The sequence below is a fragment of the Oryx dammah genome, unplaced genomic scaffold (assembly GCF_014754425.2).
Source record: "Oryx dammah isolate SB20612 unplaced genomic scaffold, SCBI_Odam_1.1 HiC_scaffold_26, whole genome shotgun sequence".
Lineage (NCBI taxonomy): Eukaryota > Metazoa > Chordata > Mammalia > Artiodactyla > Bovidae > Oryx > Oryx dammah.
In genome coordinates this window covers 59,286,529-59,303,727 of record NW_024070210.1, presented here as the reverse complement: position 1 = coordinate 59,303,727, position 17,199 = coordinate 59,286,529, and the positions used below count along the sequence as shown (strand labels likewise).

The 17,199-nt window shown below is 41.9% G+C and overlaps 1 protein-coding gene across 1 annotated transcript in view; it reads right to left on the bottom strand.

Annotated features, from left to right (window-relative positions):
• Nucleotides 1-172: 172 nt before the first annotated feature.
• CDKL1 (cyclin dependent kinase like 1) overlaps nucleotides 173-17,199 on the bottom strand; it is a 53,712-nt gene continuing 36,685 nt past the window's right edge. Inside the window, exons 4-10 of the mRNA XM_040226781.1 lie at nucleotides 14,158-14,230; nucleotides 11,634-11,724; nucleotides 10,879-11,079; nucleotides 8,162-8,244; nucleotides 4,985-5,041; nucleotides 3,679-3,834; nucleotides 173-2,007 (exon numbers count right to left, since the gene is read on the bottom strand). Coding sequence (XP_040082715.1) covers nucleotides 1,900-2,007; nucleotides 3,679-3,834; nucleotides 4,985-5,041; nucleotides 8,162-8,244; nucleotides 10,879-11,079; nucleotides 11,634-11,724; nucleotides 14,158-14,230 — 769 coding nt within the window. The 3' untranslated portion in view covers nucleotides 173-1,899. The remainder of the gene's footprint in view (nucleotides 2,008-3,678; nucleotides 3,835-4,984; nucleotides 5,042-8,161; nucleotides 8,245-10,878; nucleotides 11,080-11,633; nucleotides 11,725-14,157; nucleotides 14,231-17,199) is intronic.

Sequence of the window (17,199 nt, the reverse complement as noted above, 5' to 3'; positions counted from 1 at the left end):
TTCCGTGATGAAGAAAGGATCACGGATATGGTTAAGTATAAGCATACATTTTATAGAAGTCAGAAAAAAATGACCACTTCTGTCTCAGGTTTATTTGATTACTGTGTGATGAAGCAACTGACTGCCCACAAGTTAGTCTGGAGATAATTTTCTATTCTGAATGGGATTCTTTAAAAATACTGGGTAAATTAGGCAGTTACAGTCATCTGCCTCGTCAAGTGCATTGTTAGGGGTAAGGGAAAAAGAAAATACAAAATTTACACTATTGCAGAAGTTGGATGTTTTCTTTGTCATTTGAATCAAAGTCTATGTAACAAGAATTAGATTACATTGTGACTGGTTATTTAGCCCACCGTCAACTTTATGCAAGAAGCTACATACATCAGGGAAGCCTCAGGCTATCATTAAACTGGCTGGGGTAGTCAAAATTATTGAACAGATGCCAGAATTTGGTAGATCACTGTGCAGTATGTAAAAACAGTCAAATGCTATCATGAAGAAAATTAATATAGCAGTAAATTGAAGTGCAAGAGAAATGTTTTGAAGATACAGTAAACAGTAAAATACATCTTCAAAAACCATGGCGAGAACTGCTAGGAAACAGTAGCACATCAATCAAAAATGGGGTTGAGCAATAAGAAACAGACATCAGCTTCATATTGCCCTAATGTCCAGGGGACAAAGATGAAAAAGCTTTTTGAATAGAAGCAATAGGCCAAATCAAAGCTAATTATATGTCTTCATTTTAAGTACCACTGTACAAAGCTAGCAATTGTCAATAATACCACTTTGGCCTATTATTATTAGTGTTTAACTGTTAGGTTGGTATATATACACACATATATGTGTGTGCAGTATACATATATATACAACACATATATACATAGAGTGTAAAAAGATATTTCAGGGAAGACATCAACTTAAAACATAATGTCTCTTATGACCCAAGTGAAAGTTTATAAGCAGTTTCTTCCAAAACCCAGATCACTGTGTATAGTCCTGCCTGTTGCTCTGTCTCCAGGTCTGAGGCAGAACTGGAGAGAATGGAGTACTAATTACTTTCAGGCTGGCAGGCTCAGTTCCTGCAAAGCCTGTAGATCTTGTTCTACCCCTTGGTCAACTGCCAAGCTTCATGCCATTGTTTGCAAGGGTAACTGGGTGAACAAATGTAGACAGATTATAGTCAACCCATCTTGCCTGCAAAAATGACCAAGATGCATCCTTTACTAAAGGTAAAGGCCGAAGTATATGTAAGAAGTGTCTATAAACACATCATTAAATATATAAGCAGATAAATTACAGTCCTTTTATGATAATCCATATGATTTTAAATATTTTGAATGACTCAAATATTCAAGAAGTTTCCATATATAAAAATCAAGAACTAGAACAAGCGGGAAATGGAATTTTAAACATTTTGCTTTTAAGAACTAAAACCCTCCTTAAATATGATGAGAAAATCTGAAGAAGCAGGAGACAGGACTCAAAGCAACAGAGATCCAAAAAAAAATAGATGGGCCTTCTGTAATCCATTTTCACCTGTTCTGTCTGGTACGATTATAGCATAAATCTTTTTTCTTTTACATCTCTATTTTGCCAGAGGTATGAGTGAGTACAGTAGATACAGTTTATATTCTGTCCATCAGCTCAGCTACTTAGATACAATAAAAATGCAAGTGAAAATCCAAAGAAGTTGTTCCTTTCTGTTCTGGACAGCATCGTCATGCATAGAAGGCTGCCTCTGGAATTTTCCTTCACATCTTGCCATGTGGCCTCCCCCACTTAGTTACTTAAGTTTTCTCCTGAGGCTTTTTCCAACGTTGTGATTGTTTTCAACCAAATGTGTGTTTTATTCAAATTGCTGATCAACTCTTTTTTTATCATCAATCTCCAAGCTCTTTAAATGTTTGGAAAATGGTAGTTAAGTTTCTTGGTGTTATAGCAATATTTCTTGTTATCTAGAGCTGGAAGGATGCTGCTGCTGGTCAGCTGAGGTAGGCACTGCAACTGAAAATACAAAACAGAATTACGTTCAATGCTTTTTTCATTATCCATAACACATTCAAAAAAAAGGTAAATAATTTTTTCAGCACAGAAATACTCTTTCTGCATAGAATCCGGGATCTGAGAGAGAACAGAATGTTTACATCTGGAGCTCAGGGGCTCCAATCAAGATGGAGGAATTGATGGACATGGAGCTCACTGCCTCCTATAAATCTGGTCTCTGCTTTTCCTTTTCAAGATTTATTGTTTATAATAAAGCAAAACATGTACTTTGTATAATGTACAAAACATGTACATTAAAGGAAATTTAGAGGATATGAAAAGGAAGGGGAAATCTACATGTTAACAGTATTGGAAAAAAAGCATAGGTTCACAGGAGTTAAGAGCTTGCTGGGACCTTAGGGATCATTTAAGCCAATACCTTGTCTTACAGCAAAGAAAACTGATGTCTGAAACACTCAGATGATTTGGCCACCTACTACCTTACTTAAAAAGGCAAAACTGCTCCTTTAATGCTGCCAGAAAATGTTTGAATCCATCCTCAATGTCAAACGAAAGCAAGGGAACACATTTTTTATGGTACTATATGGACTTAGGTATCTGAAAAACGAATACTTTTCAGGACTTTTAAATCAAACCTACAAGCGATATACAAATTAGTGAGGTTCCCCTATTCTTTCAAGTAAAAATATTTCTATCAAGACCCTTTACTCCTGAACACAAAGAAACAGTAAGGTAAGGGGTAACTGAGGGGAAAGTCTATCTGCTTTGTATGAAAAGCATTCTTAACTTCCTAACTCTGGTCTATTTTAGGGCACTGGGTTTCACGTTGTACCTGTTCCTAATGGACCATCCCCCCTCTTCTCTCCTCCAAACCTCACAACCACCACCCAGATGCCACTCAGCAGTGGAAGCTGCAAAGGGAAAGACTAAGGCAAGGCAATTTAAAGCTTAAGGGGCACCTGAGCAGATGAAAGAAGCAATCAGGAGCAGCCAGCTCATCCTAACTGTGGTTCCAAGTACAATCCATTCTAAATCAGTACAGCTCTTGGTTTATGACAAGACACTTAATGCCAGGCTACTCTTCCCACTTTACAGCAATCACAAATCTTCACAGGCTCCCAGTGTGCAGCCTGGATGCTGTGCTCTGGTTAAACATACTGTTCTGCTGTTCTCATTGAAAGCAATCATCACCACGTTTACCATAGCCAACTCTAATGATTAACGGGTCAAGGAGGAAAACAGTTCCTTTTTCAGATAAAGCTGGAATGTCAGTCAGTACTGAAGGTAAACATGATGACAGAGAGCTGCCTGGGGTAAATTTAATTTCATTTTCCAAAGCACAAGAAGCATGCTCAGCGGAATTCACACCCTTGTCTCTGGCTGGGACATGTGCTCCTGCACAGCAAAAGCCCTGGCCCCTGGGTGGCAGCAGGGAGCCACTAGGCAAAGTCATCTTTAGGATTCAGGAAGAAGGGCCCTTAACAGGTAAGTGTCTCTGGGACCCTGGCCGGTAGATCTTGTGAGCTGTGTGTCCTCACACAAGAATAACAGGATGCTGGAACTGCAAGCCACAACAGACACCTCAAGTATAGATTCAGGCTCTCTGTACCAGATGAACTCATCTGATATTGCAACCCCGCATGCTTCTGTAAAGCAGTGCCCCATTTTTACCCCCGGCAAGTGCTTTCGGCTCTGTCGTAGGGTCTTCTTTGTTGGTTTCTCATGCTCTTTTGCCGAATCCCCTATTTCTCTGATACTGTCAAAATACGAATGCTGCAACAGCTGCTCACACGTCAGTCTCTCGGCAGGATTCATGTGGAGACAGCCCTAAAGGAACAGAAAATCCCCTCTTACTCTCTAAAACTGCATACACTTATTAATATCATTTTTTCTTCTTTGAAATATTAAACTCTTCAGTTGGGACCAAAAGGAGGAAAAAGTAAGAAAAACACACCAATCATGACTTTCATTCCTTCCACAATCATTCCTGGTGGGTAACCACATAATGAATGAATAAATAGTTTCTAGGAATAGTAACAAATCATTTTCTTCACCTTGTTCTGTTCTTGAAGCATTAGGTGCTCTGCCTTGAGGGAGTAGGACATGATTTTTGAGTTCACTTCAGTGTCCTACTAGAATAATCCTCCTAACCCATTTTGGGCACTTGACTGTACTTTGTAAAAACTAGTTTTTTTATTTAAAAAATATCTACACATGATAAAAATAAACTTCATATAGTATGTAGCAAAGTCTCTTCATCACTCTAGTTCTCCCATTCTGTCTTCTAAAATCAGTCATTTTTTGTATATTTTTCCAGAAATAGCCCATGTATTACATGTATCTAAGGGAGAAGGGACATACCTCTCTTTACGTTACATCATTCTTAACTATTTGCTATGCCAGAAAATAGGCTAGAGGGCTCATACTTAGATAGATTAAATCGCACAATTACATACCTCAAGGAACTGTCTCATTTCTAAAATTATAAATGCATCAGTAAATGTTTTAAATACTTTTTATAATGGGTGGGACATTGACCTTAGCTTGCAAATATTTTAACTGGTACTTCATTTTACACAAGGGCTATATACTTTTGAAAATGTGTATGGAAATCAAGTTTTAAAGTTGAAACCTACTTTCAGTATATTAGAGTGTTGGTTATTTAAAAGAATCCTATGGCTAAATAGTTTATTGGTTTTTTTTTTAAGAAAAGGATCCTTTTTGTAAAACAAACATTCTTCCTCTTAAAAATTTACATTTCAAGTACAATATTAGGGTAATTTAAAGTGAAAAATATTTACAGTTGTTTTCACTGTTATGTGACTCATTTTAAAAATGAAAAGCACATATACTTTTCAAGTGAGAAGAAGAATTCTGAAAGGAACACTTTTCAATCCATGGATTGACATACTCATTCAGATTCCCCAATGATTCAGCCGCCCTGTGCTCCCAGATCTGTTGGAAGCCATGATTTTACCTTTAAGAGGCCCAGGGCAGGATAAGAGATATTTGGAAATTTTAATTCAAGTGGTTCCTGTTGAAAAAGAAAACATGGATTTTATTTACAGCATATATTCAAATATAAAGTTATTTCAGATTGAATTTTTGAGTGAGAGAAGCATCTTCCTGGAACCTTCTTTGCCTCCTCCACCCTCTGCCCACCCCACCTCCCACCTATGTCTATTTCATAAGTTCCTTCTTTCCCCACTTCCAAAATGTTGTATAAGCTTACACTCTCCCCCATCCTCTAAACTGCTTTTCCAAATTTTCTTCCTAACCATTTACCCCCCTTTACTTCCTAAAGAACAGATTCAGGTAGCAAACTGTGAGGGAATACTAATTAGAAAAAAAAAAAGAAAACACTTGTCAAGCAATTGTTATTTCCCTGTTTTCTGCTCCAATTTATATAACTTGCCTTGTTTCAGAATAATGTTTGGCATTTCTAGAAAGGGGTCCTGATTACAGCATTTATTGACATTTACCTAAAGGGAGCTATGTAACAAAGATTATTTTTCCCTACCCAGGTGAACAGATGTTCTTGGTTTTCTGGAATAAACACTGTTCTCTCCTCCCACAGGAGCCTGCTGTCCCCCTGATTATCCCACTGTTTAAAGAGTCTCCTGAGCAGACATCCATCAATCTCCCTTTGGCCATGTAAGGCTATTTTGCTCTGATCACAGGCAGGCGACAATCAGGAGTAATAAACGCTATAAAATAGAAGGAATGCCATATGTCAGGCAGACGGGCCAGTTCAAGTCTCCCACACTGCAGGCGGGTTCTTTACCATCTGGGCCACCAGGGAAGCCCACACCACTGATAAAGAGGCTAAGAAGGAGGAAAACTGAGAAACTAGGAGCTAACCACGCTGAGTCAAATAAATGACCCAGATGAATTGTGTGTATAAAGACAGCGGTTCCCTGGTGCTGCTATCAAGCTTAAGAGCACAGTGTTACTTAGTTCAGGGAACCAGCCAACAGCAACCAATTCCCAAGTGTGGAGTTATTCACCACTGATAAGAAATAAGAGCCTCAGTTTTGGAGTTGCCTAAGATCAACAGGGAAAAATAAAATCCTAAAGCAGATCTGTATGAGCCTTTGAGAGCAGCCCACTCCACTCCCAAAGCTAAACTATTTCTCTTGCTATTTTTGTGTGTTGAATCCGAGCACCACTGGAGACTGCCTTGACATTGCTGACACTGAGGTCTGCTGTTTCAGCAAGGACGCCTGGGACGAGGCCGAGGTTGGCTGTGATAGGCAGGGGCCCATCCTGCCTGCTTAGCCGGTTTCCCTGCCCCAGAAGCATGCAGGCCTCCTTCGGGCAGGGCTGCTGACGGGCAGAGGGACTCGGGCACAGATATTCAACCTGCGCAGCCTCCACGCTGCATCTTCCTGTGTTTCTGTCAACAGGAAATCCCCCTGCAGGACAACCTCTGGGAAACCATGGGAAGCCTTTTACACTGATGAAACCTGGGCTGTTTCTGAGGTTTCACTGGTAGAAGAGCAAACAGGAAGTTCACTAAGGGATATTTAGTGTGACACTGGGAATGTCCAGGTCATCGGGGAGCAGCTGGGTCGCCTGCCATATGTCAGGTGTCATTCCTGCTTCTGTGGCCTTGAAGGCTCCCCGCTGCCCCACTTCTCCTATTCCCAGTGCTGCCGGAGGGTGGCGGCAGGGAAGTGGGAGGTGGGAGACCTCACTGCAGGACTGGCCCAGAGTTTGCAGGGACAGACAGCTCTGATGGAACTGGCTGGAGCCTCCATCTGGAAACTGAGCGATGGAGGAGGGTTCACTTCAGTGTGAAACTACCTTCCTTAGACAGTAGGAACTCAGGACTTCATAGACCTTAACTGTGCTCTGAAATGTTTCTGATTATAATACAGGCTCATTAGAAGACACTAAAAAACCATAAAGAAAGAAACAAATTGTCCCACCACAAAGAGACATTCGCTGTTAATATTTTGGTATACTATACCTTACAGCAATTTATTTCATAAATATAAAAATCTTTATAGCCTGATTTTCTTGAGGTTGTCATATTATTTTATATTTATACATGTAAACATGTATATTTATTTAAAATTCATTAAAATTATGTCAAATTATGGATACTATTTTATAACTTTTTTCATTTAGTAATATGTTACGGACCTTTTTTATCAGGTGATTACATACGAATCTAATTATTTTTATTGGCTATGTGGTATTTCTATTGTAAGGACGTACCATGACCTATTTAATTAATTCTCTAAAGGAAATGATTTCTGTTAAAGAATGTCATGTTTCCATCAAAAAATGTTTACTGTATCTTTATGCTGCTAAATCACTTCAGTCATGTCCAACTCTGTGTGACCCCAGAGATGGCAGCCCACCAGGCTCCCCCGTCCCTGGGATTCTCCAGGCAAGAACACTGGAGTGGGTTGCCATTTCCTTCTCCAATGCATGAAAGTGAAAAGTGAAAGTGAAGCCACTCAGTCATGTCCAACCCTCAGCGACCCCATGGACTGCAGCCTACCAGGCTCCTCCGTCCATGGGATTTTCCAGGCAAGAGTATCTTTATACTCTTGTCTAATAGTTTCACTGGACTAAATTCTTGAAAGTGGTTTAGACTATGCACATTTTAAATTTTTTCAGTTTCTGAAAAATACGTGCTTTCTCCACATTGGCCAAAAGAACAGGTATCAGAGTGAGGCTGGCCAAGCAAGTTCATCACCATTTTCCCCCATGGTTTGGGACTGAGAGCACAGCAGAGTAGGGGTTTGGACCATGCTGGATTTTCCTGGAGGAGTCATCGTCTACAAGTTGATCAGCTCTGAGCTTTGTAGCTTCAACTGCTGAAAATGATGGACAGGCGAGTTTGGGGCAAAGAGCTCTGCAATCCTGTCCAACATGATGGCTATGCTCTGCTATCAGCTGTCTGTAAATTAGCACTGAAGGCCAGGGTCTTGTAGCGAATTTGCTCCAGTTTTTTTTTCCACTCTTAGACTGATCCTCTGGTGCCAAATCGACCGTGGAGCTCAGGCAGGTGCCTAACTATCAAAACCTAGTCAGACTGCAACTCCCCATGTATATTCATTGAGAGAGAATGATCACCACTTAAATACCCTGGTAAACGTAGCTCTGACCTGCAGAACTCTTACCAAAATAGGTCACTCACCATATCTTCAGGGTCTGGAATTTTTACCCCACTGAAGTACTGATTTGTGCTAAATACATGTTGGTGCCTAGGAATGAGGTCTCCTTTGGACAAGAAGAAAGAGAAAGGTAAAATCAGATCAGTTATATATATATATCTTACAAAATACTGGGTATAGTTTTCTGAAACTAACATAATATTGTAAGTCAATTATACTTCAATAAAAATTAAAAAAAAAAAAGAGAAAAACAATGTTTTTCATCCTCTCAAAACATTAGATCAGTTAGCAAGCACTGCTCTATGGCTTCCTTTCATTGGTGCTGTATTGGACATCACCAGATGGTCAACACCGAAATCAGATTGATTATATTCTTTGCAGCCAAAGATGAAGAAGCTCTATACAGCCAAGAAAAACAAGACCAGGAGCTGACTGTGGCTCAGATCATGAACTCCTTATTACCAAATTCAGACTCAAATTGAAGAAAACAGGGAAAACCGCTAGACCATTCAGGTATAACCTAAATCAAATCCCTTATGATTATACAGTGGAAGTGAGAAATAGATTTAAGGGCCTAGATCTGATAGACAGAGTGCCTGATGAACTATGGAATGAGGTTCGTGACATTGTACAGGAGACAGGGATCAAGACCATCCCCAAGAAAAAAGAAATGCAAAAAGCAAAATGGCTGTCTGGGGAGGCCTTACAAATAGCTGTGAAAAGAAGAGAAGCGAAAAGTAAAGGAGAAAAGGAAAGATACAAGCATCTGAATGCAGAGTTCCAGAGAATAGCAAGAAGAGATAAGAAAGCCTTCTTCAGCTATCAGTGCAAAGAAATAGAGGAAAAGAACAGAATGGGTAAGACTAGAGATCTCTTCAAGAAAATTAGAGATACCAAGGGAACATTTCATGCAAAGATGGGCTCGATAAAGGACAGAAATGGTATGGACCTAACAGAAGCAGAAGATATTAAGAAAAGGTGGCAAGAATACACAGAAGAACTGTACAAAAAAGATCTTCACGACCCAGATAATCACGATGGTGTGATCACTCATCTAGAGCCAGACATCCTGGAATGTGAAGTCAAGTGGAAGCATCACTACGAACAAAGCTTGTGGAGGTGATGGCATTCCAGTGGAGCTGTTTCAAATCCTGAAAGATGGTGCTGTGAAAGTGCTGCACTCAATATGCCAGCAAGTTTGGAAAACTCAGCAGTGGCTACAGGACTGGAAAAGGTCAGTTTTCATTCCAGTTCCAAAGAAAGGCAATGCCAAAGAATGCTCAAACTACTGCACAATTGCACTCATCTCACATGCTAGTAAAGTAATGCTCAAAATTCTCCAAGCCAGGCTTCAGCAATACGTGAACCGTGAACTTCCTGATGTTCAAGCTGATTTTAGAAAAGGCAGAGGAACCAGAGATCAAATTGCCAACATCAGCTGGATCATGGACAAAGCAAGAGAGTTCCAGAAAAACATCTATTTCTGCTTTATTGACTATGCCAAAGCCTTTGACTGTGTGGATCACAATAAACTGTGGAAAACTCTGAGAGAGATGGGAATACCAGAGCACCTGACCTGCCTCTTGAGAAATCTGTATGCAGGTCAGGAAGCAACAGTTAGAACTGCACATGGAACAACGGACTGGTTCCAAATAGGAAAAGGAGTACGTCAAGGCTGTATACTGTCACCCTGCTTATTTAACTTCTATGCAGAGTACATGATGAGAAATGCTGGACTGGAAGAAACATAAGCTGGAATCAAGATTGCTGGGAGAAATATCAATAAAGTCAGATATGCAGATGACACCACCCTCATGGCAGAAAGTGAGGAGGAACTAAAAAGCCTCTTATGAAAGTGAGAGAGGAGAGTGAAAAAGTTGGCTTAAAGATCAACATTCAGAAAACGAAGATCATGGCATCTGGTCCCATCACTTCATGGGAAATAGACGGGGAAACAGTGGAAACAGTGTCAGACTTTATTTTGGGGGGGCTCCAAAATCACTGCAGATGGTGATTTCAGCCATGAAATTAAAAGACACTTACTCCTTGGAAGAAAAGTTGTGACCAACCTAGATAGCATATTCAAAAGCAGAGACATTACTTTGTCGACTAAGGTCCGTCTAGTCAAGGCTATGGTTTTTCTTGTGGTCATGTATGGATGTGAGAGTTGGACTGTGAAAAAGGCTGAGCGCCGAAGAACTGATACTTTTGAGCTGTGGTGTTGGAGAAGAATCTTGAGAGTCCCTTGGACTGCAAGGAGATCCAACCAGTCCATTCTGAAGGAGATCAGCCCTGGGATTTCTTTGGAAGAAATGATGCTAAAGCTGAAACTCCAGTACTTTGGCCACCTGATGTGAACAGTTGACTCATTGGAAAAGACTCTGATGCTGGGAGGGATTGGGGGCAGGAGGAGAAGGGGAAGACAGAGGATGAGATGGCTGGATGGCATCACTGACTCGATGGACGTGAGTTTGAGTGAACTCCGGGAGTTGGTGATGGACAGGGAGGCCTGGTGTGCTGTGATTCATGGGGTCGCAAAGAGTCGGACACGACTGAGCGACTGAACTGAACTGAGCATACCTACAAAGGACACTGTTTATGGAGCCATTACAATGAGGCTCTGAGAGTGTCCCTGTTTCATGACTGTAAAGGGCACTGGATCAGACTAGGAACTTGGCTCTGCCCTGACATGGGTAAAAGTATCTGGTTTCCAGAAGATGGGACAAAAACCAGCACTTACCCAAGGTTTTCCTAATCAGATAGAGCTGATCCACATCTGATTTTCCTGGCCACAGAGGAACCCCTGACAGCAGCTCAGCAAAGACACAGCCAATCGCCCAAACATCTACTGGGGGTCCGTACTGCGTGTCCCCCACCAGCAGCTCTGGGGAGCGGTACCACCTGGTAGCCACGTAGTCTGTGTAGTAGTCGCTTGGTCCAGCTGGCCAGTGATGGGACATGGAAAATAGAAGAAGCAGTGCAAGCAGGGAGTCAGAACTGGGAGGGCGAAGACCTGAGAAATCAAGCTTGAGCCCCACCTGTGGTTTTTCTAAATCAGTGCTTCGCAGTACTGGTTACACATGAAAACCACCTGGAATATAGTCCTTTTTAAAAATTACTGATGTTTGAGCCCCACACCAGTCCAATTAAATCAGAATCCCTAGAGGGGTATCAATATGGTTTTGAGAGTTTATTGCTTCCCAGATGATTCTAATCTACAGCTAACATTGAAAGCCACTCTTCTAAAATAGTAGTTTTTTAAAGAACTATTTTAGCAAAAAATGAAGGGTAATATACGTATTAGTAAGCCCTTTACTGTGATAAATTCACATATAGCATATACATTTTTAAACCACTGTAGGTGTGTTTTCAGTAATTGTAGACTTGCAAGCTTATGCCCTAAATATACAAGAACTAGCTTCCTATAGCACTTAGATCCTTTATCATATTAACACTCTCCCTAGCTTTGACACTTAAGAAAACTTTGATACTCACTCAAAAGTCGAGCGAATCCAAAGTCACAAAGCTTAATCACAGACTGTTTCGTGACGAGGATGTTTTCCGGCTTCACATCCCTGTGTATGCACTAGTCACAAACATCAAACCCGAGCAGATTAAACAGGAGCAACCCTAATATATGGACTAAATAAAATGCATGAATATCCAGCAAATATCTGAGGCTGTTTGAACCTCTCACTGACCTTTTAGATAACAGACTACAAAACAGTAGCCTAAAATAAATCTAGCACCATAACCACCATAGCCTGAATCAACCCCAATTCGTGAAGGGCCCTAAAGGACCAATAAATGTGAAAAAAAAATAAAAGTAGAGTAGCAAGATAAACAATAATTTTTTTTTAGTAGAAGTACATCCCATGTAGTGTTTGGGACATATTTATACTGAAGTGTTTATGACTGTTTACTTGAAATTCAAATTTAACCGGGTGTATTTAATCTGGCTACCTTAGGTGACAGAGAAAATGTTAAAAGGCTCTGGGTAAGAACTGCAGCATGGTTGCAGGAGCTGCAAGTTGGTGCCTAAGCAGAATTCATAATCCAGTTGTTTAACTGAGAACAGAACACATTCCGCCTGGTAAACAGGACAAGCCCTGGGCCTGCTGAGATAAGCTGAGGAAGAGATGGGCGGGAAGCAGCAGCTTGCCAAGAGACCTCCCTTCCAGCTCTGACATTTGTCCCCACAAGATAAACAAACGCAGGCAGCACACACCCTCTGGGGAGTCACTAGATGTCAGCTCCATCCCACACACATCCAGTCTCCTACTGCCCCTCCACCCCACCGGATGTAGCCCCCGCGCCACCACCAGGGATTGGACACAAATCACCTGTGGTTTCCAGACCACAGCTGACATTGTTTACCAGGGTGATGGTAGAAGAATGCTTAAGAACCTTCACATGGTTTTCCTATTAAATGGTACTTTTTTTGGTAAGGAACAAATCTTCAACAACAATAAAAACAACCAATTAGCAATTACATAAAAACAACAGTGGGGTCAAAATACTGTTCAGGCTCCTAATAACCTTCTCTTCTTTGTGTTTTCCTCTCTGGAGGAGAATGTTGGCGGCTTCTGCAATCTGAGAGACCCTCTCTGGCTTAGGGCTGATACCCTGGGGTGTTCTTGACTTTCTAAAATTTGGAGCTAGGACAGAGGTTCCTCTTATGCCTGGCCTAGTTCTCACTCCAAAGGATCTTCAGGGTGAGATCTGGGTGTCAGTGTTTCCCCACGGGTATTTATTATTCTGGAAAAATTGGGGGAGGGACAATTTCTGAATTATTTTGTTACAACAGATCTGGTTCTCAGCAATTAATGGCCCTGAGATCTCCACTTTTTTACCCCTGGCTTCAAATATTACTATAATGGGTACACCCTGGAATATTGTGATGACAGATGGTCAGAAGTACTTGTAAGCAAGAATGTGCTCCTATTCTGTTCTGGGAATTCTTTACAAGTTTCTACAGCCCTCCCCCCAAGCACATGTGGCCAAACAGTTTCAAGGGCTCTCCAGGGAGCTATGGTATGCATTATATTTGTTCTTCGTGTCTCTGCTTTTCCCCACCAGGGCCTTTCTGCCGTCTCTCTCGCTCCCCCCACTCCCCCACCCCGCTCCTAAAACCTGCTATCAGGAAACTGCTGGCCCTCACTTGCAGTGAAGAGCAGTACATATAAGGCATCCATACTCCCTGGTGTGCACGCATTTGGACACAGATTGTAGCCTTCAGCTAGGTGGAGGCTCAGCTGGGAGAAGTGCTGCCTACTCTTATATTTCCTTCTGGGAAGGCAGCTTCAGGGGAAAAAAAAAAATTAGAACAGCTCGAGGAAGGCATTTCAGCCCTACCAGTGAAATTGACCCTGGACATTGTCAGGATGACAAAATGCAGTAAACTGCCCTTGGGGCCAAAATGAAGCTCTGATATTGGAGTCTGGCTTCCTGCATGCAGGGAGTGGGCTGTGTTGAAGCCAAGGGAGCAGCAGGCTACCCAGTATCTGTGAAGTCCCACCACGTGGGCAGCAGTCCACTGTACCTCCTGCCAGCCTTGCTGTGGCTGAGAGTGCTAACGAGGTTTCCACTGGCTGCTTCGTTGCAGCCGTGGCACTTCTAACTCACCTCTGCAGACACGAGCAAGTGTGCATCACACTTGGGACTCCACGTAATGCATGCAACAATCGCCTGGGGTTCCCCTCCCCAATTTGACAGTATTTTGAGGGTACCAGAGCAACATGGACTCCAAGTGGGAAGGAGTCTACCTTATATCTGGGTAGTTTCTAAGCAACATAAACAAAACTACTTTCTTAAAATCATAAACCTACATCTTTAAAATCTGAACAAGAAGGAATAGCTTAGGTTGGCATTTTTAGCTTCTATGTACCCCCCAAACAGGCTTATAAAGACTTGGGTGAAAAAGGCCTATCCACAAAAGTATGATATAAACTCTGTACAAAGATTCCACCTCAGGTGAAGGGCAGCCTTCTGATTTTTAGAGGAGGATCATTAGACTTACACTGTGTTTATGGCAAAAATTTACAGCTTGCAGTGTCTGCCAAGTTATGCTCTTCACGAGATGTTCTGGTACCCTAAAAGAAAAAAAGAAGCAACACAGATACACTCTTTAGTGTTTCGATGGAATTCAGCTCAAAAAAGGAAATAAACCAAGACACGCTCAAGTAGTGGAAAATCCTAGGTGACACATACAGTCATCTAACTCATGGGAGAGGGTCCAGAGTGTTGAAAACCTGTGATGAGAACACTGCTGAAGTCCAGGGATGGCAAGGTGCAACATCTATGCCTCCAGAAAAGGACCATGAAGCCCCAGTGGGATTTCAGCAAGTACTGAGGGCCACCTACCTCGAACATCTGTGACTGGGAACCTGCCTGGTAACTGGAGTTCCATTGCTAGAAGGAACTTTTTGTTGATGGCAAGTTAGTGAATATCAAGCATAAAAGATGCTGCCTATTTTTTCAAGTTGCCTCAACCGATGGCCTTGAAGTAGAACTCATCTTCCACAGATGGGCCTGGGGTTTATTCAGATTCCCGAGGAAGCACTTTTTTTTTTTTAAGGTAATGAAGGTTTTATTGAAGGTAAAGAAGAGGTTTACATTGCATACCACACAACAGAAGGCCAGAATAACCGACCTGTGTGTGTTTGCCCACGTAGGCAGCTTGGTTCTTTCCTCACACGGCTCTTCTCTGGTAGCCGGTTGCATCCTGCTTACATCTTCCTGCCCTGTCCTCTATCACAGCATCTAAACTTTATTCCAATGTTCTTAGCACTTCCTCCCTGACTCTAGGTTTACATAACCAGGGCAACCAATAGCCTACCAGGTCCTTTGTGCAAATCAGGAAACAGCACCGCCTTTCAGCGCACTTCTTAAAAATATTTATTTATTTAATTTTACTGGCTGCCCTGGGTATTAGTTGCAGCATACAGGATCTTTAGCTGTAGCATGTGGGATCTATTTCCCTGACCAGGGATCAAACCTGGACCCCATGCACTGGAAGCATGGAGTCTTAGCCGCTGGACTGCTAGGGAAATCCCCTGAGAGTATTTTTTTTAAAGTATTAGGCAATGAGTAAAATGAATGCTAGTGGTAAAGAACTTGCCTGCCAATGCAGGAGACATAAGAGACATGGGTTCAATCCCTGGGTGGGGAAAATCCCCCTGGAGGAGAGCATGGCAACCCACTCCAGTATTCCTGCCTGGAGAATCTCATGGATAGAGGAACCTAGTGGGCTACAGTCCATGGGGTCACAAAGAGTCCGACATGACTGAAGCGACTTAGCATGCATGCAAAATGAACCACAGAAACAATACATTTATTTTTCAGAGACCCTGGCCTACCAGTTAGAATTACTGTTTTTACAAATCAAACATTAAACAATGTTGTTCTGATCCTCAGCCAGAACTAATATGTATACTAGGGAGGAAACTCTTGAGTACTCGTGTCAAGGTGACCCAAAAAAGTCACTTCCAGCCTCTGGGAGGGGGTATGAGGCCGCTGTTGTCACAGGCCAGATGTTCAGGAAATCCTTTCAGGCAGATAAGGGGATACTGTAACAGTGGGACAATGTGGAGGAAACGAAGAAGCCACTTCCAGGAAGAAGATCTGGGACACTCCTGGGCTGAAGTAGCTTTTCTCCAATTTCTCTTCCTTATTCTAATGACACAAAGGTAGAGATGTCAGAAAAATCTCACCTGTCTAGAAAGAAAGGCCTAGAAAAACACAACTAAGACAAGGACATTTCAGGTGATGTGCTTTCCCCAAGCCTCCACTTTTTGTCCAGAAAAAAAAAAAAAAAAACAAACAATATATTTTGATTATGTAATAAATTATTCATATACGGTTATTCAGAACCAGGCATCTAGTCTCTAAGAATATTTCCCAAAAGAAATTATGCAAAAAAGAGCATGTAAAAGTAAATTATAATAGTGTATCATTCAGTTCAGTTCAGTTCAGTTGCTCAGTCGTGTCCGACTCTTTGCGACCCCATGAATCACAGCACGCCAGGCTTCCCTGTCCATCACCAACTCCCGGAGTTCACTCAAACTCACGTCCATCGAGTCAGTGATGCCATCCAGCCATCTCATCCTCTGTCATCCCCTTCTCCTCCTGCCCCCAATCCCTCCCAGCATCAGAGTCTTTTCCAGTGAGTCAACTCTTCACATCAGGTGGCCAAAGTATTGGAGTTTCAGCTTCAGCATCATTCCTTCCAAAGAAATCCCAGGGCTGATCTCCTTCAGAATGGACTGGTTGGATCTCCTTGCAGTCCAAGGGACTCTCAAGAGTCTTCTCCAACACCACAGTTCAAAAGCATCAATTCTTCGGCGCTCAGCCTTCTTGAATCCAACTCTCACATCCATACATGACCACAAGAAAAACCATAGCCTTGACTAGACGGACCTTAGTCGGCAAAGTAATGTCTCTGCTTTTGAATATGCTATGTAGGTTGGTCATAACTTTTCTTCCAAGGAGTAAGCGTCTTTTAACTTCATGGCTGAAATCACCATCTGCAGTGATTTTGGAGCCCCCCCAAATAAAGTCTGACACTGTTTCCACTGTTTCCCCATCTATTTCCCATGAAGTGATGGGACCAGATGCCGTGATCTTCATTTTCTGAATGTTGAGCTTTAAGCCAACTTTTTCACTCTCCCCTTTCACTTTCATCAAGAGGCTTTTTAGTTCCTCTTCACTTTCTGCCATGAGGGTGGTGTCATGCATATCTGAGGTTATTGATATTTCTCCCGGCAATCTTGATTCCAGCTTATGTTTCTTCCAGTCCAGCATTTCTCATCATGTACTCTGCATAGAAGTTAAATAAGCAGGGTGACAGTATACAGCCTTGACGTATTCCTTTTCCTATTTGGAACCAGTCTGTTGTTCCATGTGCAGTTCTAACTGTTGCTTCCTGACCTGCATACAGATTTCTCAAGAGGCAGGTCAGGTGCTCTGGTATTCTCCTCTCTTTCAGAATTTTCCACAGTTTATTGTGATCCACACAGTCAAAGGCTTTGGCATAGTCAATAAAGCAGAAATAGATGTTTTT